Source organism: Pleurodeles waltl, chromosome 5 (assembly GCF_031143425.1).
Source record: "Pleurodeles waltl isolate 20211129_DDA chromosome 5, aPleWal1.hap1.20221129, whole genome shotgun sequence".
NCBI classification, from domain to species: domain Eukaryota; kingdom Metazoa; phylum Chordata; class Amphibia; order Caudata; family Salamandridae; genus Pleurodeles; species Pleurodeles waltl.
In genome coordinates this window covers 1,314,537,995-1,314,565,063 of record NC_090444.1, presented here as the reverse complement: position 1 = coordinate 1,314,565,063, position 27,069 = coordinate 1,314,537,995, and the positions used below count along the sequence as shown (strand labels likewise).

Sequence of the window (27,069 nt, the reverse complement as noted above, 5' to 3'; positions counted from 1 at the left end):
CAAGGTTGTATTCAGCAAGGCAGCGCTGAGTTCAGGGCCGCCCTGGCTTATTACAACCAAGACGGCGGTCAGCCTGTCAGAATCAGTGATCCGGGCAGAGACGGCGGTAGGTTGGCGGGTCAGCCCTGCAACAGCGTTATATGGTGGTTGGACCGCCACAGCTGCCGCAGACCACCCACCTCCACGAGGCTGTGGTCTTTGGACTGCCAGCCTTGTAAAAAGGCCCACTGTGTTTGTGGCATTCCAGCACTTACCAGTACACCCCCTCTGTCATATTGATTTAATGAACACTGATAAAATGTCAGACTTAAGGCCTGATTACAAGTCTGGCGGTCTGAGGGCCACCAGACTTCGGTAACAGTCGGACCGCCGCAACTGTGGCGGTACTATCCCCACATTATGACCCTGGCGGGTGAACCCTCCAGAGGACCGCCATCACCATCGGGAACATGGTTCCTGATGTGGTGACAGTGGCATGAGTTGTACTCAGCCAGGACGGTGCTGAACTCAGCGCCGCCTGGTTGAATACAATCCCACTTTCCGGCAGTCTTTTCATGGCAGGAACCCTGTCATGGAAAGGCTAGCAGAAAGCCAGTGCCAGTGGCCATGGAGGGGCCCTGCACCGTCGGAATGCACACTGCCAGCTTTGCAGACAGCGCGCATAACAAAGATGCTAAAGTGCCAGGGTAGAGGCCTCAGCTCCCTTAAGGGAGCAGAGACCAATATCATAGCACTATTCCCACCGGTCAGCCAGGCTGGAACATTGTAATACGCTAGAGGGGGACGTCACCACCATGGCAGTGGTATCCTCCCTGTGGCTTTGGCAGTCCCATTGTGGGACCGCCAAAGTCTTAATGAGGCCCATAATGTCAAAGTCTTCCTGTAGGTTATGAAATTTCTTTGCTACCTGAGACACTTTTTCATACAGCATCTATTAGTATTAGTAGCAACTCTGCTTATCTACATGCATTGTTGAAGTTAAGCCTTGTTACTGTGTATTTACTTGGATACTATTGCACCAGCTAAATCGGGAAACCAGGTGTATAAAACAGCCTTTTGAAATTACATCTAGGGCCTGATTTAAACTTTGGCGGTGATATAGCCAATCTGTGGCCGTGGTGGACCTGGAAATGCCGTCAAGCCAACGGTATTCTCCACACCGTTTTTAGATGTATTGCGGCTGAGCTGCATACCTCCGCGAAGGAGTGCTCTTCCTAGCTGTCAGGCAGGTGGGTTCCTACTGACCATATTTAGATGTTACAGTCCTACAGGCGGCATACTGTCGTGGTTTGCTGATGGGGGGAGATCATTGCTGGACCAAATGGACATTGGACAAAGGCAGTGGTTATGGAAAACAGGTAAGTCACACATGCACACATGCACACAAACACACTGTACCTAGCCAATATCTGTACACCTGCATCCCTCATACACACTCATATCCATTGACATTCCAACACAGCACTTATATGCCACAAACACACATTGACGTACATCCATAGCATAACATATACACACTGTTGACATTGAACCCACACAAGAAGACACAACCACAACAACCAACACAACTGCACACACATCTACCCAAACACACTCACACAAAGGCACAACTACACACATCATGACAACGACCACCGCACAACATCACACACATGAATGTTGCACACAGCAACACAACACACAGCACAACAAACACAACATCAAACCCATATGCAAGTGGCACACATGCTCACACAACCACATCACCCACTCCAGCTCCCTCCACCTCATCCAGCCAATCACATCGCACACACACATGCACATACTGACTCACATATGCAAGTGGAAGTACAACATGACAGTTACAGGTCCCCTTGCAATGTGCACACATGGAGACAGTTGACAAGTATGATCTTACTGTCATTGTGGTGCCAGCATTCATTTGGCATTGAATACTGATACCAAAATGACAGTTGTGTATGTGTGTGGTATGTGTGATGTACAAGTGTGTCCCCATCCATATCTGACCCAATCATGTTCCTGACATTTGCATGTCACAGCAATTTAAAAAAAATTACAGTGACATGTATGTGAGTGCAGTAGTCATATGAGGTGCCTACACAACGTACACAGGCAATGTGGGTTCCCTACCTTCTGTTCCAGCGACGGGGGAGACATGTTTTGTCCATGGTCCAGTGGCAGTAGTGATGGAAGGTCATGTCCAGTCATGACCAGTCAAAAACTGAAGTAGATCCAGGGTAAAAATGTAGGTTTTCACCCCATTTTCCCCTAAGTCTGCCAACTCGCATGTGGAGGTCGGACCACCAACAATGGCTTGACAGTAAGGCACATCTAAATTTGCACTGCGGTAAGGGTGACTAGAGTCCTGCCATCAGCCACTATTTAATTTGGCACCATTGACACGGATAGGAATCCTTGGAGTCAGAGAAACTTGGCCTAGCTTTCGCCTATGGGACTGCTAACATCTAAATCAGGAGGGCTAACCACCAAGGCGCACACGGACAGCAGGACAGTTACTGCCAAGATCTAAATCAGGCCACGGGTAATAAATATCACAAAACTATTGACCTTGAACATTTACGTATTTGTTAATTTAGAAACATTTATGTTTTTTTTTTAGTGCTGTAGGAGCTTGATCCAAATAATGAATATCTCTAGCCATGCTCATTCTTGACAGGTTGTGAGAGTGGGCTGCTGCAACACGAGACAGAGAGGTAAATGAGAAAATAATGCAGTGTTACAGGAAAGTGCAAGTACAAGGATCCAGTAAGAGGAGTGAGGGGCAATAAAGAAGAGAGGGAAGGAAGAACACTGTTGCTTTGCTGTTTTGTTGCACAAAAAAATGTATATACTGATAACCACTGAATTTGAAAACACAGACAAACCATGAATAACCTCACTAGGCTTTGCACTGAATAGAAATTGAAAATAGAAAACCCTAAGCAAGTTCACTTTCCTTTATTCGGCACAAGTATTGCCATAAAAGATACGTGCATGAATAAGCACACGCATAAAATTCATAATTACAAACAAATCTACAGGAAAGCTATAATATACATGGAGCATCACACATTTAATTTTACCAAGGGTCATAATCGAAACAGGCTAATCATATGTAAGCCTTAATTAACACAAAATAGGTAACTTCTTGCATGCTGGCTGATTTCAAGCTGCCATGTAATGTATCTTTTTGTGTTTTTTACTTCACCCTTTATCACTCTCCATTCCCATGCCCAGGGGGGCAGAAGCAAACATATTATACCTCTATTTCAGAACCTATCGTGCAAAGAGGTCCCCTAATGCCTGGAAAAACAGTCCTTCAAAGTTTTCCATCTTTCTCTAGCTGAATCCTGTGAAACTGCCTCCACAGTGTACTTCGGTAGCAATACCATGCTGCTTTGAAATACGACTTTTGAGCTGTATTAAAAACACAAATACATAAATACAGAAACGTTTCATGCTAATATGGAACGTTCCTCTGAAGCACATTGACGTTTTTAATTGTGTCAGCATTGTCATACAAACCCCTTCTTTTCTGTCTCAATGAAACGTATCCTGGGACTTTCTAAATGTTCAGATTGTGGTGGTGTCTATGGTACTGTAGTAAGGTCTTTATCTACTTTTTTACATGAGTGAAGGAACACTATTTTCACATCTCTAACTAAAGCAGCCCCTCTCCAGCATCGAGCCTGTCTTCCACTTCTTCTGCTCTCCGGCCAAACGCTGCCGTGCATACGAGGTGTGATGATTGTATTCCAAGCTCAGCAAAATATTTCAGCAGTGTGGCTTGAGAAAACTCTTAATCTCATGGTTACCTCACCCATATAACCCTTTATACTTGTCTGAGAATGAGAGAAATTAAATTTGATTACTTGTTTTACTAGGAAAAACAGTCAGCAAGAGATGAAGGAAAGGAACAAACACAAACATTTTATATCATGATTCCACCTGGTCTCAGAATTTATTCAGATCTCTCTCACTACTGATTCTTCTGAGATTCCATTGGGGGGCAATGTCACAGCATTACGATTCTTGGTCGGAAAAGTATAAGGGTAAGCATGTGCACTGAGATCTGAAAGCAGTTCTCTTGCCTAAAAGTGTTACCTGCTGGCTCTTAAGAAGAGGCAGACCTGATCTACACAGAGATTGCCACTGCCATTTTGAGGAGAACCTATTAAACTCCTTGTGCTAGATGTCTGTAGAGATTTGTGGTTGACCTCTGAATCCCAAAATCTCACAACCCAGGTGGTGGATAAATGGATGTGAACAGACAGTAAATTCCATCACCCACCATGCAAATGGTCACTCTCCTCAATTTTCCATCGGCTACCCAACACAGGGGTTTTCCCTCTGTCTTTTATCCTGCCATCAATGACCATCTCCAGTGTCACAGCTGTGCATCCTAGATAGACAAATGTGAGAGCTCCAGAAAGGTTGTGTCCTTAATCTATTGGGCATGTCACGTGCTTCTTCCTCTTCTATTTTCACTCAGTTATACAGATATTTAAAGACTTTAATTTTGGTTTACAAAGTCTGTTCTCCAGTACTAGGATCTAATGGCCTATGCAGAGTGCTGAGACTAGGTTTACTAATAGTTGCCCAGTTTGCTTTTCTGGTTTGCGTTCTACTTTTTCCTTAGTAAACTGAACATTGGAGAAGCTCTTCTGTACCGGGAAAGCATCTAAAGTGTATCCCCTTCCTCCACTCTGCCACCCACAAACGGAGGGTGCCTACTGTGACTTTATAGGCTATGGGGGGACTGATAATTTATGGTAACTGGATTACTAATGGAACTGTGCAGGGCTTGTCACCTATACACCTGGGAGAGACAACACTGGTCCTCCTGAAAAATCTTTTCCCTCTTCAATAACTGAGTCCACTGTGACCATGTGCAAGCAGAAAAGTAGAAGATAGTCTATGTGGATATAACAGACCATTATTCATTCAAAACCCTGTGGTATGTGTGGTTCAATCGAAGACAAGTTCAATGAGTTTGTTTTTCAACAGCTTCCTGAAGCACATATAGTATTGGGCTCAGTTCATTGCACTGCTCAATCCCCATGATGCCGAAGGAGCTGGCTCCATGCAGGGCCTGCTTTAGCGCTGGCGGCACCCAGTGCGGCATTCTTTTTTGGCAACCCACCCCCATTGACCTCCTCCATAGATTCCCTCGGTCCCACCCAGTAAAAGTGCCCCCTCATCCCTTGATTGCCCTCTCTATTACATACATTTAATTTATTTTAAAGTGCTGGTAAGGACTGGCTTTACCAATCCATTAAGCAATCCACATATAATACAGATCAGTTCTTTGCAACAGGCATATTAACCCTCTAAGCTACTTTATGGTGGTCCAAATCGCCACTATACAAAACTCCATCTCTGTCTCTAGCAAGAACATTACTCACAAGAGATATTGTTACATTTTTATTGCTGCCTGAAAGCTGGAGGCACAAGGAACTCAGCAGCAGGTGCTTCGAAATCATACATTTTTGGTAAGCACAAAGCCCCCCTGAGGTCAGTGCCCCCTTTCAGGTCAGCGCCCAGTGCGACCGCACTGCCCTAAAGCCGACCCTGCCTGTATGTTTCATGCTGTTGAAGGCACCCTGGATGATCAAATGGACAGGCATATATCGCCGATTCCTGGTAGGCACCTATTTAGGGCAATCTGTAATACCTACCACGAGTATTGCACATTAATATATGAATACCGCTGGAATGGGAAAAAAAGCCTCATATTTGGCTAGCATTATAATTAGGGTGATCAGACGTCCTGGATTTCCCCGGACAGTCACGGTTTTTAGAGGACTGTCCCGGTGTCCCAACGCTTCTCTTAATTTTAAACAAAGGTCCCGGTTTTTGGGACAAAGGTCAGATCATTACATAAATGTCACGGTTTTTGGGACAAAAGTGAGATTATCTAGGGAAGTATAAATTCAAGGTATGCTCTCCTTTAAAAGACGCCTACAAAGTATGCAATATTGAAAGTAATTCATCTGTTACAGTCAGGCAACACAGTCCCCTGTCTGCTCCCAGCAGATAGAGGGAGTGGGGAGCAGAGAGAGGTGGGTGGGGGCGGGTTGGGGGTGGGTTGGGGGTGCAGGGTGGGAGGTCAAGCCATAGTTAATTTTATATGTGTAGTCTTGTGAGTGTGTGTGTGTGTGTATATATATATATATATATATATATATATGTTCCATGGCATGTGTAGCTGCAGATACACATGCTGTGCATTATCCTGCCATCTAGTGTTGGGCTCGGAGTGTTACAAGTTGTTTTTCTTCGAAGAAGTCTTTTCGAGTCACAAGACCGAGGGACTCCTCCCTTTTGGCTCCATTGCGCATGAGCGTCGACTCCATCTTAGATTGTTTTCTTTCCGCCATCGGGTTCGGACGTGTTCCTTTTCGCTCCGTATTTCGTTTAAAAAATGTTAGTTATCCATTGGAAAATTCGACGGTATTGTTTGCGCTCGGTACCGGGTTAGTGCTAGCACATCGACACCGAAGAAAGAAGAGCTCCGGCGGCCCTTCGGGGCTTCCATTCCTCGGCAGGGCCTGGTCGGCCCGACCACGTCCATCTTCAAACCTCATGGGCCGGACCCCCTTCCGCTTCTGCCCCAACTGCCACCCAAAGTATCCTTATACAGACCAACACTTGGTCTGTAATCTGTGTTTGTCCCCGAACACAAAGAGGATACTTGCGAGGCCTGTCGGGCATTTCGATCCAAGTAAACACTGCGGGATCGAAGAGCTCGAAGACTTCAGATGGTGTCGACACCGGCCGGGCACACCGACGTCGAAGAAGAGGAAAGATTCTCCCTTTTAGATTTGGACTCGGACGAGTCAGAAAGTGAGCAGCCGAAGACGCAGCAAACGGTGAGTAAACCAGCCCCGGCAAAAACTCACTCGAAAATAATGAAGGCCAAGGGGACGCCACCGCCAACAGGCCATGGCTTAACCCGAAAACACAGTGACCAAACATCGGCACCGAAAAAGGCCTCCCAGCAGCCGAAGACATCCGACTCCGGTCGAGATACCGGCTCCGAACAGACCCACACCGAGATACCAGCTCCGAACGGACTCGGCACCGAGAGTTCGGCACCCCGAAAGTCAAAAAGGTTTCCTCAGAGCCAAAAAAGACTGTCGAAAAGATTTTGGTGCCGAAACATGCAGCCTCGGAGCCGAAACAAAGCTCCTATACAGAGGAACAAGGCCTTTCCACACAATTGCAAGGTCACAGTTTTGAACAAGAAATGGGCATAGGAGAACCAGACCATACCCAGAGGAGGCTTCATATACAAAAAGACACGGGGAAAATCAGAACTCTTCCTCCAATAAAGATGAAGCAGAAGCTCGCATTCCAAGAGGCGGAAATGCAGCCAAAAGCGCAAATGGCAAAAGAAAAAACACCACCACAATTTTCGCCACAACAATTGCCAACACAGTCGCCACATCTGTCCCCAGTAGCAACACCCCCAATGATGCAGTCACCAACACACACAGGGATGAGCCAAGATGACCCGGATGCATGGGATTTGTATGATGCACCGGTCTCTGACAATAGTCCTGAAAGCTACCCGGCAAGACCTTCACCACCTGAGGACAGTACTGCTTACATGCAGGTGGTTTCCAGGGCAGCTACATTTCATAATGTATCATTGCATGCAGAGCCCATAGAAGATGACTTCTTGTTCAACACCCTGTCATCTACGCACAGCCAATACCAAAGCTTGCCAATGCTGCCAGGCATGTTAAAACACGCCAAACAGGTGTTTCAGGACCCAGTCAAAGGCAGAGCCATCACGCCTAGGGTGGAGAAGAAATATAAGCCTCCCCTACTGACCCTGTGTACATCACACAACAGTTAACTCCTGATTCGGTGGTAGTAGGAGCAGCCCGGAAAAGGGCAAACTCACAAACTTCTGGAGATGCACCACAGCCCGACAGAGAAAGTCGGAAATTCTATGCAGCAGACAAAAGGGTGGCAGCACAGGCAGCTAATCAATGGCGAATTGCCAATTCTCAAGCTCTACTGGCAAGATACGACAAGGCACATTGGGATGAAATGCAACATCTCATTCTACACCTTCCCAAAGAGTTCCAGAAACGTGCCCAACAGGTTGTCGAGGAAGGACAAACTATCTCCAACAACCATATAAGGTCGGCTATGGACTCAGCAGACACAGCGGCCAGGACAGTAAACACGGCGGTAACCATTCGGAGACACGCGTGGCTACGGACCTCCGGATTTAAGCCAGAAATCCAGCAGGCTGTGCTGAATATGCCTTTCAACGAACAACAATTGTTTGGGCCGGAGGTGGATACAGCGATAGAAAAACTGAAGAAAGACACGGACACGGCCAAAGCCGTGGGCGCGCTCTACTCCCCACAGAGCAGAGGCACTTTTAGGAAGCCGCACTTTAGAGGGGGGTTTCGGGCCCAAACCACAGAGCCTTCCACCTCACAAGTCAGACCCACATATCAGGGCCAATATCAGAGAGGAGGTTTTCAAGGACAATATAGAGGTGGACAGTTCCCTAAAACAAGAGGGAAATTCCAGAGCACAAAAACCCCACAAACTAAACCGTGACTTCAACGTCACAAACCCCCATCACACAACACCAGTGGGGGGGGAGACTCACAGATTATTACCACAACTGGGAACACATAACTACGGACGCGTGGGTCCTAGCCATTATCTAACATGGTTATTGCATAGAATTCCTACATTTGCCACCAGATGTGCCTCCAAGAGCACACAACATGTCCAAACAACACTTAGATCTGTTACAACTAGAAGTCCAAGCATTGTTACAAAAAGAAGCAATAGAACTAGTACCCAACTATCAAAAAGGAACAGGTGTTTACTCCCTGCATTTCCTAATTCCAAAAAAGGACAAAACACTGAGACCCATATTAGACCTCAGAACACTAAGGGGGTCATGCTGACCCTGGCGGTAAAATCCGCCAGGGCCAACGACCGCGGGAGCACCGCCAACAGGCTGGCGGTGCTCCCTTGGGCATTCTGACCGCGGCGGTACAGCCGCGGTCAGAAACGGAAAACCGGCGGTGTACCGCCGGTTTTCCGCTGCCCTGGGGAATCCTCCATGCCGGCGCAGCTTGCTTCGCTGCCATGGGGATTTCGACCCCCATACCGCCATCCTGTTCCTGGCGGTTTTGGCCGCCAGGCACAGGATGGCGGTATGGGGTGACGTGGGGCCCCTGCAGTGTCCATGCCAATGGCATGGACACTGCAGGGGCCCCCGTAACAGGGCCCTACCAAGATTTTCAGTGTCTGCCATGCAGACACTGAAAATCGCGACGGGTGCAACTGCACCCGTCGCACCCCTTCCACTCCGCCGGCTCCATTCGGAGCCGGCATCCTCATGGAAAGGTGTTTCCCGCTGGGCTGGCGGGCGGCCTTCTGGCGGTCGCCCGCCAGCCCAGCGGGAAACCCAGAATAACCGCGGCGGTCTTTTGACCGCGCAGCGGTATTCTGGCGGGCCCAGCCAGGCCGCCGGCTTCCGCCGCCGGCCAGGGTCAGAATGACCCCCTAAATCTTTACATCAAATCAGATCACTTTCACATGGTGACACTTCAAGACGTGATTCCCTTGCTCAAACAACAGGACTACATGTCAACATTAGATCTCAAAGATGCTTATTTCCACATACCAATACATCCTTCCCACAGGAAATACTTGAGGTTTGTAATCCAAGGCGTGCATTACCAATTCAAAGTGTTACCGTTCGGCATAACAACAGCCCCAAGGGTATTCACAAAATGCCTTGCAGTAGTAGCTGCTCACATCAGGAGGCAGCACATGCACGTATTCCCTTACTTAGACGATTGGTTAATAAAAACCAGCACTCAGCAACAGTGTCTTCTACACACAAAATATGTCATAGAAACCCTTCACAAACTAGGGTTCTCTATAAACTACCAAAAATCACATCTACAACCGTGTCAAATACAACAATACTTAGGAGCAGCAATCAACACACAAAAAGGGATTGCCATTCAAAGTCCACAAAGGGTACAAGCATTCCAAAATGTAATACTAAACATGCACCCAAACCAACACTATCAAGTGAGGTTTGTAATGAAACTCCTAGGCATGATGTCTTCATGCATAGCCATTGTCCCAAACGCAAGACTACACATGCGTCCCTTACAACAATGCCTAGCAACACAATGGACACAAGCACAGAGTCAACTTCAAGATCTAGTGTTGATAGACCGCCAAACACACTCCTCGCTTCAATGGTGGAATCCTATAAATTTAAACCAAGGGCGGCCATTCCAAGACCCAGTGCCTCAATACGTGATCACAACAGATGCCTCCATCATAGGGAGCACACCTCAACCAGCACAGTATAGAGGGACATTGGGACGTTCAACAAAGGCAACTGCGTATAAATCATTTAGAGCTGTTAGCAGTGTTCTAGCATTGAAAGCATTTCAACCGCTAATAGCCCACAAACACATTCTTGTCAAAACAGACAACATGACAACAATGTATTACCTAAACAAACAGGGAGGGACACACTCATCACAACTGGGTCTCTTAGCACAAAAGATTTGGCATTGGGCGATTCACAATCACATTCGCCTAACAGCACAGTACATCCCAGGGATTCAAAACCAGTTAGCCGACAATCTCAGTCAAGATCACCAACAAACACACGAATGGGAAATTCATCCCCAGATACTACAAACTTACTTTTGAAGATGGGGAACAGCACAAATAGACCTATTCGCAACAAAAGAAAACGCAAAATGCCAAAACTTTGCGTCCAGGTATCCACACCCTCAGTCCAAGGGCAATGCGTTATGGTCAGGGATATTTGCTTACGCTTTTCCCCCTCTCCCACTCCTTCCTTATCTAATAAACAAATTGAGTCAAAACAAACTCAAACTAATATTAATAGCACCAACCTGGGCCCGTCAGCCATGGTATACAACACTACTAGACCTGTTGGTAGTACCTCATATCAAACTACCAAACAGACCAGATCTGTTAACTCAACACAAACAACAGATCAGACACCCGAATCCAGCATCGCTCAATCTAGCACTCTGGCTCCTGATGTCTTAGAATTTGGACATTTAGACCTTACACAAGAATGTATGGAGGTCATTAAATAAGCTAGAACACCTACTACAAGACATTGTTACGCACACAAATGGAAAAGATTTGTTTATTACTGCCATAATAATCAAATTCAACCACTACATGCTTCTGCAAAAAACATTGTAGGCTATTTATTACACTTACAAAAATCAAAACTAGCATTTTCTTCTATCAAAATACATCTCACAGCAATATCTGCCTACCTGCAGATTACACATTCAACATTACTCTTTAGAATCCCAGTCATCAAAGCATTTATGGAGGGTTTAAAAATAATCATACCCCCAAGAACACCACCAGTTCCCTCGTGAAACCTCAATATTGTATAAACACGACTCATGGGTCCACCATTTGAACCCATGCACTCTTGTGACATGCAATACTTAACCTGGAAAGTAGCCTTCCTAATAGCTATCACATCTCTTAGAAGAGTAAGCTAAATACAAGCATTCACTATACAAGAACCCTTTATACAAATACATAAACATAAAGTGGTTCTCCGTACAAATCCAAAGTTCTTACCAAAAGTTATATCACTGTTCCACCTAAACCAAACAGTGGAACTCCCAGTCTTTTTTCCACAACCAGACTCAGTAGCCGAAAGAGTCTTACATACATTAGACATCAAAAGAGCACTAATGTATTACATTGATAGAACAAAACAATTTCGCAAGACAAAACAATTGTTTGTAGCCTTCCAAAAACCTCATGCAGGAAATCCAGTATCCAAACAAGGCATTGCCAGATGGATAGTGAAATGTATTCAGAAATGCTATATTAAAGCAATAAGAGATCTGCCTATTACGCCAAAGGCGCACTCCACTAGGAAGAAAGGCGCCACAATGGCCTTTCTAGGAAATATACCTATGACAGAAATCTGTAAGGCAGCCACATTGTCTACGCCTCATACATTCACAAAACATTACTGAGTAGATGTGTTAACAACACAACAAGCCACAGTAGGACAGGCTGTATTACGAACATTATTTCAGACAACTTCAACTCCTACAGGCTAAGCCACAGCTTTTGGGGAGATAACTGCTTACTAGTCTATGCACAGCATGTGTATCTGCAGCTACACATGACATCGAACGGAATATGTCACTTACCCAGTGTACATCTGTTCGTGGCATGAGACGCTGCAGATTCACATGCGCCCTTCTGCCTCCCCGGGAGCCTGTAGCCGTTATAAGTTTATGAAACTTGTACATTTGTAAATTTGTAAATATATACTATTTTTTATACACATTATGTCCATACATACTCACTCCATTGCATGGGCACTTTTACTAGATACACAACTCCTACCTCACCCTCTGCGGGGAAAACAATCTAAGATGGAGTTGACGCCCATGCGCAATGGAGCTGAAAGGGAGGAGTCCCTCGATCTCGTGACTCGAAAAGACTTCTTCGAAGAAAAACAACTTGTAACACTCCGAGCCCAACACTAGATGGCAGGATAATGCACAGCATGTGAATCTGCAGCGTCTCATGCCACGAACAGATGTACACTGGTTAAGTGACATTTTCCATATATATATATATATATATATATGTATATATATATATATATATATATGTATGTATATATATATACATATATATATATATATGTATATATATGTGTAAACACACACATGTAGAGGCACACATTCACAAAGCTACGCCAAAAAAACGTGACAGGCCAGATATAAAAGTGAGAGTAAAGTCGTTAGTCCTTCTTTTATGTCTGACCTGTTCCGGTTTTTGCTCCTCAAAATCTGGTCACCCTAATTATAATGTCAGTCTAGGTTAAATATTCTAGCATTGATTTAAGTTGCACAGGAAGGAACGAGGAAACTTCATTCAAGGAACTTGCATCTATGGCACAATTTACATACTCACAGGTGTTAGAAGCTATCGGTGGTAATAAACGTTTCCTCATGCCAGTAAAGAGCCTACGAAAGTACCAAGAGTATTTTAGTGACACTTTTCCCTGGTCTGAATTTTGGTCTTCCACTGCCCAGGTTAAGAAATATTTGATGGTGACAGCTAACTGGAAAGCTGAGCTGTGGTATAAAGAATTACAGATAAGTAATACACCTTGACAGCTTCCTTAGCCAAGCATAACATCCCCATCTTCTGAGCAGTTTAACAGAAGTCAGTTCTGACGCCAATAAGAACAACTTGTTATATATCGCTTTAAAAGCACAATCCCGTTGTCTCTAAATAACAGATGTTACGAACGCACAATTTATTGGCACCTCTGACAGATGGAAGGGTAGGTCTGCATTGTCAGCGTCAAACTCGAGACCGCCGAATCGCTGGAGATGCCGTGAGTAGGAGCCCACTGACCTCTCCAGTAGCCACATTCCACAACATGTTCACATCAATGTAGGACACTGCAAAGAGTCATTCCTGCACGTTATCACTTACAGGTTTGTTGGTGCCTGGTTTCCTTATCTTTCATGCCCTTAAGGCAGACAGGCCATGGCAAGAAGAGGTAGAGGAGGGTAACACACTCTTAGTTAATTATATATCCAATATTGTGTAGGTGACACTGTATACTACTCCAGAGTAGTTTAATTGACTACAAACTCATCCCACATCCAATCCAGTTCAGCAGTAGTTTCATTTGTTTTACTATAGTTCTCATTGTCCTGTCCATACAAATTGGTGAAACTTGTTAAAGTGTTTCAGTATAAGTAACATATGTATAATGAATGGTTTCTTCTAGACCAAAGCTGGTGAGAAGTTTTTGAAGCCAATTTCTAAGTGTGATAGCGGGACACAGACAGATACCCACTTCATGGAGTCGAACATTGTGAAGACGTATGAGTGGAACGAGTGGGAACTGAGAAGAAAAGCCATAAAACTGGTTTGTTTCAATCGCTGTTGTTTTAATTAACCTGTTTCCAATAAGAAAATTAAAATGAGTATTTGCTCTTTTGCGTTAGTACATCGTCATCAAGAATTTTTACAATCAATCTGCTGTGTTGAAACGTCCATCAAATCTCTTTGTGCCTGGATAGTGCTGTGTCACTTAAGGCTTTCTTGTAGTCCCATCACCTTTGAACATACTTAATATCCTTTTGTTTTCTTAATCAAAGCAAAGTGTACTATGATAATTGCACTATGGTTCCTTGTGCAAAAATTGGTGGTGTGGTTGGCTATTTCCAACACCCAAATAAGCTAAGGCTCTTCTTTCTCTCCTATATACCACCCAAAAGTCAAGGGACTTATTTAAAGTTTGGCAGATGGGTTACTCTGTCACACATATGGAAGATGTCTTGTTTGCCCTATTGCAAGTAGATTATAGCCTATGGCACGTGCAATACACCAGACAGGATATCTGTCACATTTTGCTAGAATATCCCAAGACAAATTCTTTCTCTCTTTTCTACCACTCGAAGGCATTATTGGTTTGGGCAGCCATCAGCTCCAAACTCGACTACTGCACCACTTAATATGCTGGCTTCCCATTGTACTTAGTGCACAGATTTTAGAGGATGCAGTGTGTGGGATTGCCAAGAAGATCTCATGACCTCAGTCAGAAGGTCATTGCGCTTGCTTCCAGTGAAGGAGTGAATAATTTTATTATAAAGAATTTTTATTGATTTTAGGGAGAACGAAAAAGAAAAACACAAATACAAATACAAACGTAAATAACATGGCACCATTAACCTGAATACATCTTTCGTCCTGTCGGTCCCCACAGGATATGCAAACACTGTGTATACACACTCAGAGAACGGAGTCAGTAGTCCTCAGTGTTGCAATGATTGAGAGAGATTTTCTGAATGATAGTATAACTAAGGCACGGTTCCCTTAACACATAAGGTTATATCTTTGAACAGTCTTTCCCCCCCCTTCCATAAGTTTTTCTTCAGGAATGTGGTGTTTTTCAGTAAGTTCAACTGTCGTAGACAGGTTAGTTGCCCAGTATGTTCTCCCATTTCCCCCACACTCTATTGTACTTGTTAGGGCATCCCCTCACCTCGTACACTAGTTTTTCGCATTGTGCACACCAGTCTACGCCTCGCCTCCATTTGGAGAGGGCCGGTGCCCTTTCAGATTTCCACTCCGTCATAATGTCTCTTTTTGCTACCAGGCACACCACTCCAAAAAAGGTTCGGTCTGCTCTGTTCATCCCTGTCTCCCCCGTGGCCCCTAGCAAGATCGGTACCGGGGACACCTCCACAGCTGTTTGTAAGACCTCTGAGATTTCCCCTACAATCGTTCTCCAGTATAGCTCTATAGTTGGGCAGGTCCAGACCATGTGAAAGAAGTCAGCTTCTGGATGTGAGCAGCGAGGACAACTGGCTGTGGGTCGGAGACCTGCCTGGAAGAGTCTTTTGGGGGTGAGGTATGCTGCGTGCAGGAAAAGGGTTTGTAGCAATTGGAATCGAGAGGTTATGGCCGCTGTCCGAGGGACCATTAAGACTTCCCTCCAGTTTGTATCATCTATGGGGCCAACCCACCCCTCCCATTTTTGACGGAGTCGCTCGAGGGAGGGGGATGTGTTAGTGAGGATGGAGCGATATATCTGGGAGATTCCCCCTTTACCCAGTCTTCCCATCAGGACCCTCGCTTCCAGTGGGCTGTGCTCAGGAATATTGTCCCCTGGTCGTATGTGTGTTAGGAGAGCGTGTCTGAGTTGTAGGTATTTGTGGAATTGGGTATTGTTCAGTGAGTAAGTTGCCTGGAGCTCCTCAAAGGATCGCATGTGTGACCCACCCCAGATGTCCCCGAGGGTGGATATCCCAATGTTGTCCCATTTCCTGAAACCTTCCAATGCGGAGACTTCCCCCAGCCACTTCCCCTGCCAAAGAGGGGTCTGTTGAGTGAGGCGATTCCACCAACCCGATATCTTCTGGGCCGCTCGCCACCCTGTAAGAATCACTCTAGTCACATCTGGGATATTCTGCAGGATCGAGCCCCCATATAGTGCGTTAAAAATCCCATTATAGCCCATTACTTGGAGTTCTAGTCTGTACGTTGGGTCTGTCCATCCTCCAGCCAGCCAATCATTAACTACTAGCAAGTGCGTAGCCAAATAATAAAAGTAAATATTTGACATCCCCAGCCCCCCGTCATGGACATCTCTTTGACATGTGGTGAAGGATAGTTTGGGGCGGGAGCCGTGCCAAAAAAATTGGCGCGCTGCCACCTCCACTTCTTTGAACCATTTCCGGGGGATCGGGAGTGGGAAGTTCTGTAATTGGTATAGAAATCTGGGGAGTATCATCATTTTATATAGTGTTATTCTGCCCAGTAGATTGAGGGGTAGGCTCCGCCAGCGTATGAGATCTTTCTTAGTGTTCTTAATGAGTGGGGTAATATTTAGTTCCCATGCTAGTTCAGGTAGCATGGCTATATGGACACCCAAATATTTAAAACTGTTTCAACGGATCGGGATATTTTGTTGCCAGTCGACACAGTCTCTGGAAGGGTGTAAAGGGACCAGTAGGGATTAGCTCGGATTTAAAGTCAGACCAGAGGCTTGAGAGAAAAGATCTAGAAGTTGTAAGATTCGTGGGCCACTCGTGGCCGGGTTAGAAAAGTAGATGAGGACGTCGTCCGCGTACAAAGCTACCTGGTCTTCTGGGCCCATAGGCCACGACCAGCCCTCTAACAGAGGGTCCTCCCTCAACAGCTTTGCCAATGGTTCAATTGCAAGGGCAAACAGCAGCGGGGACAGTGGGCATCCCTGCAGAGTACCACGATGGATGGGAAATGGTTCGGAGGCTACTCCATTCACTTGAATACGTGCGGTTGGATTGGAGTAGAGTAGCCTGATAAGGCCGCGGAATTTGGGTCCGATTCCATTATTTCCTAGGACTTGCTCCAGGAAGGACCAGTCCACAGTATCAAAGGCTTTTTCGAAGTCGAGTAAGAGAAGGGCCAGAGGGGACCGAGTCAGAAAGTTGCGGTGTGCCAGTGCGATGCTCAATCGTCTAATGCAGTGTCTGGTACTACGTGACGGCATGAATCCACATTGTTCTGGATGCACTAGTGAGGGGAGCGCTTCCTTCAATCTGGTCGCGAGCACGGTTGATAGCACCTTAATCTCGGTGTTCAGGAGGGAGATGGGTCTGTATGCCGAACGGTTACGCGACGGCGGTTGGGTCTTCGGGATTACTACTATTGTGGCTTGGTCGATCACAGCAGGGAAACAGACGGTTTTCTCAGCTTCGTCATACATATTAAGCAGGTGGGGACCTAGGATGTCCCCGCATCTGTTGTAAAGTTCCGATGGGAAGCCGTCCAGGCCGGGCGTTTTGCCCGAGGACAGGTTGAATATTGCTGCTGTAATTTTGTCCAGTGTTAAGGATTCATCTAAGTGTTCCCTGGTCGCTTGTGATATCTTAGGGAGGACAATGTAGTCCAAAAGGGGGGACTCCCTTTCGGGCGGGGGCCGGGCAGTTTCGCGTATTTCGATAGGAGTCTTCGCAAGTGAGCCCATCTCGTCCACAACCTCGGGGATAATTCTGTCGGCTAGTGGGCGCGAGACTAACCAATGCAGGAGTTTGCCATTCTTGTCTCCCCAGCCGTATACGCGAGCTGCTGATGCTCTCCAGGCATGTTTCGCGGATTCTAGTACCAAATGTTTTATTTCCTCTCTAACCATGGTAAGGCGCCTCAAGACTGACGCTGAGGCGGAGGAGGTCTCCACTCGCTCAAGGTCTAATGCCTTGGCTTCGAGATCCGCCACCTGTGAATTGCGCGCGCGTTCCCAGGCGCACACACAGTGTTTAGCGCAGCCTCTAAGTGTAGCCTTACACGCCGCCCATATCGTGCCTGGGGACTTCACAGACCCTAAGTTCTGCTCAAAATATTGGGTAAAATGGTCCCTTATCTCGAGGGTATACTCATTGTCTTGTAGGTACCACGCATTCATGCGCCACGCTGGGCGCTGGGTCGGGTCAACGCCATCCAACCGGATTCGTATTGGTGAGTGGTCTGAGACACCGCAAGGTAATATCTCCGCGCCGGTGACCCTAGAAATATCTAGTGTGGGCATAAATACGAGATCGATCCTGGCCTGTGAGTGGTGGGCAGCCGAGGTGTGCGTATACTGTCTCAACCTGGGGTGCCAGGTCCTCCATACTTCACATAGGCCCAGACCTGCAGCCCACCCATTCATGCTCGACTCCCTTCCAGAGCGAGTGGCGGATATAGGCCCAGACACATCGAGTTTTGGATCCAGGACGGAATTGAAGTCCCCCCCCAATTAATGTGATGCCCTGGGGGAGGTCTGTCAGTACCTGACGGAGGGCAAGTAAAAAGGTGTCAAAGCCAGCTGGAGGTGCATAAACACACACAAGATTAAACGGTGAACCATGTAACTTGCCGGTCACCGTTACAAACCTACCTTGTGGATCTGATTGCGTGGCGGTAACCACTATGGGTAGTGAGCGGTGGAATAGAATAGCTACTCCCCTAGAGCCTCTTGCGAATGCTGCATGGAAAACCTTGTCAAAGCCCCCTGTGCCAACCTGGGGCATTTAGTGCCAAGTTAGGTGGGTCTCCTGTAGCAGGACCACTAAAGGGGCATATCTGCGGAGGGTGCTGAACACTGCGGATCTCTTAATTTTGTCCAAGAGACCGTTCACATTCCATGAAAGAATCTGCATCAATGAGGGAGCTACGTGCATAGTGTCCGTGTGGTGAAATGTTGTGAGCCCGCTTGGGGACCCGAAGACGAATGTTCTAAGTGAAGAGGATCATTATGACAGGTGTAGGTGCAACTAAGGAAACTTACCAAAACAACCTTACTAAACCCTAATGAAAACTCTGTGCCCCTCAACCTCCCCCCACCCCATACTTCCACCCTGGAAGCATCTGTCGCCCAAAAACCCAACCGGGGTGTCACAGTCATATGGACTGTCACTAAATGGAGTGATGGACCCCTCCTTCATGCCGGATCATTTGCAATCAACTAATGAACTCCTACCCTAAAACGGTATTGGAACATGTTATGTTATATTAACGTGTATGTGGTCCTGTTCCACCTGATCAGGTCAGTACCCATTGTAGTCGGTCTCCCCCAGTGCGCCGGAGACCATTATGTTTAAGGCCAAATTAACCAAGTGCAGGGGACTGGCTCAGGCGATCTTCTCTCGCTTCCCCTTTCGGTGCCCGGGGCCCCGAAGAGTCCCTGCCCCCCTCGATCGCCAGGGAATTCAGATTAAGCTGAGTGTCTTCTTCCGCCAGTGCGCCAATATTCCTCTGCCTCCCGCGTCTGGACCTCGTGCGTTTTCGACCTCTTCGCGTGTCCATTCGGGGACTGGGTCCTCCCTCCAGAGCCCCCCCGGATGAGCCGGCGGGACCTCTTCGGGTCTCAGTACTTTCCTCTGTGAGCCATTCCCACGCCTCCTCAGGTCATTCAAAAAAAAAATGTTTGCCGGCAGGATGACCTTTAGGCGAGCGGGAAAGAGGAGCATGTAGGAGAGCTGCATTGCTCTTAGCTTTTGTTTAACCTGTTCATACGAACGACACCTGGCCTGGACATCTCGGGTGTAGTCGGGAAAAATCTAAATTTTGTGGCTATCCCAAAGGAGGTCGGGGGAGCGCCTGGCTTCTCTAAGGATGGCGTCTCGGTCTTTAAAGTTGAAAAAGCGTGCGATCATGGATCTCCGAGTCCCACCCGGCAGAGGCTGCGGGCCAGGGCCCTGTGCGCACGTTCAATCGCAAACCATGGTGAGAGGGTGTGTTCTGGTATCCAGGACTTAATCAACTTTCCAGAAACTCAGGGGCTTTGTTGTCCTCTGCTCCTTCCGGAATGCCAACGAAGCGTAGATTGTTGCGCCGGGAACAGGTGTAGTTCACCAGTTTGAGTTTGTAGTTGGGCCACCTTGGTTCTGAAGTCGGCCAAGTCGTCCTCCGTCTGGGAAACACGGCTCTCCACTTCCGTGATTCGGCCCACCACATTTCTAAGATCTTGTCTCATGAGGCCCATATCTTCCCTCACCTGTCCAATTTTGGTTTCCACTGCCCGTTGTGATGTTTGGATTGCTTGAAGGATAGCATTGACCTCGTCTGGGGCAGGGTCATTGGACGAAGTGTCACCTCCGTTCCGAGGAACCGTCGGTCTAGTAAATTGATCAATCCTCTGTTGGGAGGGCTGTGTCTGTCTTGAGGCTCTGTCTTTTCCCATCTTTCCTTTGGGGCAGGCGAGGGCAAATTAAGTGATGTCCGTCCGTGTGGACTGGGGTCGGCCACGTCAAGGGCCTCCCAATAACCCCCACAGAGGCAACCCCGGGCCCGCCAGACTTCGGAGGTGTGCGGTCAGCCAGAGGTGTTGGGGCGCAGGACGCAGTCGTGGGGTGGGACATCACGGGTCCGGGGGCCGACAGGGTCTCTACCCCTCAGTCACAGCGGGTTTCCAGGCCTGTTCAGTGGGGGGACGCCTCTCCCGTCGAATCAGTAGACCGGGGAATGCTCTTTTGGCTGTTTTTCTGGGGACTATAGCCACCTACCAGGTGAACCCAATGCTGTTCTGGCTCAGCGGTTGCTAGTCGCCGGTCGTCCATGGCCTTTTGGTGCCCTGGTGTCCTTCCGCGGTCTTGGGGATGGCGCTCACCACAGGCTCCAGGATTGGTCCCCCATCTTCCTTTCCTCTTGTCGGGACAGAATTGCTTCCGCTCTTCCAGGCCGCGTGGCAGGGGCTCGGGGCCCCCAATGGCCCATCCAGCACGATGATGTCGCCCCAGATCGTCGCCACATGGTAGGTCCCGCTCGGTCACCGCCAAGTTCAACAGCAGGCCGGCCAGACCACTCACATCTCCCTGTTTCAGTCACCTCACACAGGCCCAGGCTTGGTTTCAGCCACTGGGCCCACCTCGATCAAGTTCCCGATGGGGAGAGGGGGGTGAATCCCACGGCTCCCGCACCCCTTTCCGACTTCCACAGGAGTTAAGCCTTGGCCCCCCGGGCTTCGAGGCGTCCTCGTGGCCTCCACTTCAGCTCTGCCCCAGGGGAAGCAGCCAGGCCCCGGGGGGAGGCCTGCCCGAGAGCCTCAAGCGGACATGGGCCGGCCGACCCCAGAGTCCTCCAGGTCCGGTCGCAGCTGTATGGCGAGCGGTGGGCGGCCACGCAGGTCTCCGGCCGCACCGGCGCGCGACCCCAGCACTCAGCTCCGGCAGTCCCCGCTCACCTCCGCAGGGACGTGCCGGCCGGGAGCCAACGCCTCAGCACCATGAGCCGGGCGGCCCGTTCCAGGTGTCGCGCGCGCCGGGTCCGTTCTCAGCACCGCGCGCCCCCCGGGCACCCCAGCTCACGGCTCATCGGGGGCCGCCGCCACCAGGGCACTCTCGGCAGTCCATAAAGCAGGGGAACAGGACCCAGGAAGGCAGTACGTTCGGGCGGATGACGGAGGGGTCCAGAGCACTCTCAGAGTGCGACCGCCATCTTGACGCCCATAGCCACGCCCCTGGAGTGAATCATTTTAAACTAGGTTGCTTATGGATAAGCTATCGAACAACCTGGCACCCAGCAGTCTCACAGCAAGAATCCATCCTTAACACCTTCTGTGAGCCTTAAAAGCAAAGATCTAGAACTCATGGGCATCAACTGCTCCAAACCTGACTCTCAAGATGGAAAGGCTTTCTCTTCGAGGATTCACACTGCTGTGGCACACTACCATTAGAGCTTTGTCAGGCCCACTCTTCTGAAAAGCCGATGTCAGTCAGGCCCACTCTTCTTCTGAAAGACTTTTGTAATCCACTTTTTTAAGGTAGACCTAACATAGCACTAACAGAAATTAACAGGTAGATAGCACATAATGTAGTTACTTGGTCCTTCATAGAGATTTGCAGTTATTCCCGTGCCTTAGGGCGATTTTCCATCACAGTGCCCATTTCTTCCATCAGATAACTTCCTTATAAGTAAGGGGATAATTAAAAAAATACCTCTGTAGAAATTGGTACTTTGGCCTCACTGAGACCACTGTCACTCAGAAAAGTAAAACATAAAATACACAAGTGCCAAGAGATTAGCCCAACATTTCAGCTTAAATGTAGCAAATGTTGTAATTGTGGGGGACCATTGACAATCTAAGTCTAAACTTTGAAACAAAGGTGATTGGCATTGACTAGAACACGGGATTACTGCTTATAACAAGCATCTGCAATGCAATGGGTCTCACATTTGCTTGAGTTAGAGCTATTAGCGTTGTAAACTCCTAAACTGACTTTTCTTGCCACACAAATTTACAAGAAAAAAAACCACAGCGCAATTGTGCTATGTAAAATGCAGCGCAATCTCGCTGAAATTGAAAACGGAAAAACCGAGCACAATTGCGCTATGTAAACCCCAGAGCAATCGCGCTGTGTGGAAAATAAAAAGTTAAAGTAGTCCGGAAACCATGCTGAAAACATCGAGCCTCAAATGGTTTCAGTAGTTTACCGGTTCTGTGTAGGTGGGCTAAACACCGGAAAAGACATGACGGATGCATGCCTTTCACAAATGAAAGCAAGCAGATTTTAAACGGCAAGCCCACAAACCACCGAAAGTGACTGACGTGACATGGGCGTGGTTAGAAGCCCAAAGAGAAATTACAGCATGGGACGTAGCCCTTTGCGCTCACCCATAAAAATGAGTCAAAACACCCTCTCACACTGGTAAAGGTTCCAGGCGGAGCAGATTTCCTTACATGCATCTCTCCATCCATTGATACTCTCAACCGCTCTGGCTTGCAGAGGTTTCAGTACCCAGAGCTTCTAGGCCTTTGTGGTCCTAGTTCATTTCTAGATGCTTGTGGCCATCCCCTTTCTGGCATCTCCCCCCTGGCTGTCCCTCACTGGCCACTTGCAACCCTTGTCGGCTGGAGACAGTCATTGAGGTATTCATTCTGCAACACGCACAGGATTATGAGACTCAGTTCTTTTATTATGGCTTTGTTTGCAGATCCCATTTAATGACACAAAATAACTCACAGAATAGTACAATGTATCATGTATGATACAATGTGTCTACTCTTTGTACTAGTTTGTCTGCAGTGCTTTTTAGAAGGTGGGGCAACTCAGTGGGTTCGAGCTTAGGCTACATGGAATTATTTCACCCAAAGAATAAAAAATATATGGACAGGTAGTAATGGTATAATTATCACACCTCCAATAGCTTAAGTAACAATAATAGGGGGTATAGTAAATCACAATAGATATAATCCATATGGTGCTTGTCGGTATGTCAGCCCTACTACCCAAGGCATGAAAATCATTGGTCCCCGACGGGAATCATTGAAACTTATTTTTACAAAAGATAGCATACGCACTCAACATTTAAGTCCGATTTCAGTCCTGTATCCAAATAGTGGGGATGCTTAGAAACAGATGGAGTTGAAATCCTTTTATTGACACACACTGAGTTTCCTTTTTCTATATATCTTTAATGGTTTGTTGGCACTCACCAGGCGGAAGCACAGATTGGGCTGTCTAAGTGAGTTTCTCTTCAAAATGCTTTTCAGTTTGAGAGAAACTTGAACAAATCAATGTGAATTTGTGCAAAATTGGGCATTTATATTGGACAAAAAGTTAGTCCCTTTTGTAATACAGTGATCTGATGCTCGGACAGTTCCAAATCACATAATGTCACAATCAAAACCTTGTCAAAGTTAATTAGTGAAATATTAATAGTCAGCTCAGAATTCGAAATAGCCTTCATTTTCTCTGATGGCAGGAAACCGAACTTGTTACCATTCCTTCCCTTATTTTTGCCGCTGTTCCTGCCTCTTCTTACTTTTTGGTGTCTGTGTTTTCTTAGTTGTAATTTTGTCTCGTCCTTTCCTCTGCCTTTAGACAATATCAACACACTTCCTAAATCCAACGGTGACAGGGATACAAAGGTAGTTGAAACAATATAAATCAGGCACGTCCTCTGGGGTAACCATCTCCTCATCTGTTTTAGTGGAAATGGAGAGGTACAGGAAAGAAACAAGACAAAATTACAACAAACAAAGCACAAACACCAAAAAACAAGATGAGGCAGGAACAGCGGCAAAAATAAGGGAAGGAATAGTAACAAGATCAGTATCCCGCAATCAGTGGAACTGGATGCTATTTCGAATTTTGAGCTGACTAACTAATAATTCACAAATTAACTTTGACAATGTATCAGTTGTGATGTTATCTGATTTGTAACTATCCGAGCGTCAGATCAATGTATTACAAAGGTGACAAAGGGCCTAATTAGGACTTTGGCAGTCCGACCATATGATCGCCAATATGGCAGTGGGGAGGCAGCCGCCAAGCTGACAGCCTCCCCACCGCAGTATTATGACTTCCCCGGCAGGCTGGCTGGCACCAACAGTGTGGCAGCATTGGCATCAGCTTTCCCCGAGAGTTGAGGCCAGTGCTGCCACCCTGTCGGTGCCGGCAGCATACCATGAATGCGCACTGTCTGCCATGGCAGACAGTGCGTTTTCCAGGTGTGCTGGCAGGGGTGCCCCTGGACTGCCTACAACACGGTCATGGGCAGTACAGGTGCCCCCCTGTGACGCTATTCCTGCCTTTTCGCCAGCCTTTTCATAGCGGTGACCCCGCCATGAAAAGGTTGGCAGGAAGGCAAGATGTGATTAGCACGGCTGTGCCAGCATCAGCACCGCCGTGCTTGACCACGACTTACACCACCATTAACCCATGCAGATCCATGATCCTGTTGGTGGTGGTGGTCTCCTGGTGGTCCGACCGCCAGCATCGTAATCTGGTGGTCTGACTGCCACAATTGCGGCAGTCAGACTGCCACTGCGAGTACAGTGGTTTTAGGACCGCCATACTAGTAATTAGGCACTACATTTTTGTCCAACCCTAGTGCCTAATTTTGCAAAAATTCTTTTTGATTTATTCAAATTTGTATGCCATCTCAAATTTAAAAAGTATTTTGAAGTGACACCCACCTATACAGTCCCATCTGTGCTTCCGTCTGGTGAGTGTCAACAAACCATTAGAGATATTCAGGACATGAAACACATTGTGTGTCACTAAAAGGCTTTGAACTCTATCTGTTTTCTACGCATCATCCCTATTTGAATTCAGGACTAAAATTGGACTTGAATTGTTTCACCCAAAGCCCAGTTTTAAATTCAAAACCACCAGCCAAAATAAACCAGAATTCCTAGTGCAGAGAATTTTGGCTTTGGGGTGTCTAACCTGTATGTTAAAGACAAAGCTTCTTAATAGGATGCAATTCGGTTCTGGTGGTCAGTGATAGTGGCGCTAGATACAGGTCAGTGGGAGACAAGGAATCGATCCAAGTGGTTTCCAAAGTGAGATGATCCAAAAAAAGTGCTCTCTTCAAAACAAGGGCAAGTAGAGAAGTTTATTAGTGTGGTCCAGCACACATCCTCCCCAGGTATAATAAAACTCAAAAAGTCTAGTAGGTGTACCGTTTCGCAACAGAGGGCTCTACTGTGCTCGGAACAGGCTGCCCTCCAATGAAGGTCACCCAAGGCACCAAACTTTAGGAGCCCATGTCTCAAAAATGGCTGATCACAATTGTAGATTTAGAGGGGGGGTGGTAGGTGCACCATGAGACCTGGCTCCCTTAAGAAACTGGACAACTTGCTCTTGGAATTTGGACACCTAGCCTCAGCTAAAGGAATAGCTCATAGATCCAGGCACGGCCCATCCTTTAGGGCAGAGGGGCCCTGCCCCCCCACCTTTTGCCCCTCATAAATAGTGCCTGTCAGGCTGAACAAAGGTCAGGCTGACAGACAATCTTCATGTTTAGCTCAGGCAGCTGTGAGCGAGACATGCGCGATTTGCGCATACTCCTGGCTGCCTGAGCTGAACTTTGCTGGGCTGAAGAGGTCACAGCTCCTATGGGTGTGACCTCCTCGGCTCAGCAAAGATGCCTCAAGGCCCTCCCCCTCGGTGATGAGGGAAGCGTCACCCATTGACTCTGACCTGGACGCTTCAGGTTTAAGCCCTGAGGCACCCAGGGGGAGTGTCAATCAGGGACACCTCGTCACAGAGTGGGGTGGGATCAGCAGTCTCACTGACCCCATCCCACTCTGTGACGAAGTTGGGACTGCAGCCTTCCCTCACTGGGTCAGCCAATGAGGGAAGGCAGCAGTCCCAACCCTCCTGGGACCTCCGAGCTGAAGGTAAGTGTGTGTGTGTCTTTTTTTAAATGAATGTTTGATGTGTGCGTGTATGTTTGAATGTTGATGAGTGTTGTGAATGGATGTGCGTGCGTGTGTGAATGAATGAGTGTGTGTGCTTACCGCCTGCCCACCCCCCCCTCCTAAAATTGCCTGCCGCCACTGCATAGATCCTGGCAAGAAAAAACTTGCTGTGTCCTTCTGAGGCAATATTTGTTTCGCTGTCATGTTTACTTTTTTTCATCAGTGCATTTTTATGTACAGTATTTAAATGTTTTTATTTAATCTGTAGGCTAATTTACGCCAGAAAGTTACCCACTCCATGCAGACTATTGCCAGCCACATGAGAAGAGACAATGCAACCCAAGTGTACCTACCAAAGGACGGGGCCACTCAGACTAAACGCGACAACTCAACCAACGTACCAAAGCCACGAGTCTACCTGGCAGGCCTCCGCGGTGGAGAAAAAAACACGAAAATGGTCAAAGTTAATTTAACTCGGCCTGTAGATGAATCTTAAAGAGCAAATTCTGTTAAGCCGTGCAGAAAAAAATGATTTATAGTATTTAATAGTTTTTAATCTGTATTTTTTACGTTCCACGTCAGAATAAAAAGATTTTCGCAAAAAGTATTCAGCATGTTTTTTAACATTCTATGTATTTCCACTTTACGTGAATTTTAAGTGTTTTCCAAATTCAATATGTCATGTCAGGGCCGGCTGTAGGGCTATGCCGCCGGAGCTACCGCACTGGGCGCTGACCTGGAGTCAGGCATTGACCTCAGGGGAGGGGTGGACGCTATGTGTAGCAATACATTACGATTTACAAGCACCTTCTGCAGAGTTCTTTGTGCCTCCA

The 27,069-nt window shown here is 47.2% G+C and overlaps 1 protein-coding gene across 3 annotated transcripts in view; it reads left to right on the top strand.

Annotated features, from left to right (window-relative positions):
* The window catches only part of CFAP206 (cilia and flagella associated protein 206), a 357,566-nt gene extending 330,726 nt beyond the window's left edge, over positions 1-26,840 (top strand). For all 3 annotated transcript variants that reach the window (XM_069235563.1, XM_069235562.1, XM_069235560.1), the window contains exons 12-13: positions 13,847-13,987; positions 26,505-26,840. In XM_069235563.1, the coding sequence (XP_069091664.1) occupies positions 13,847-13,987; positions 26,505-26,732 (369 nt within the window). In that variant the 3' untranslated portion in view covers positions 26,733-26,840. The remainder of the gene's footprint in view (positions 1-13,846; positions 13,988-26,504) is intronic.
* Positions 26,841-27,069: the final 229 nt, after the last annotated feature.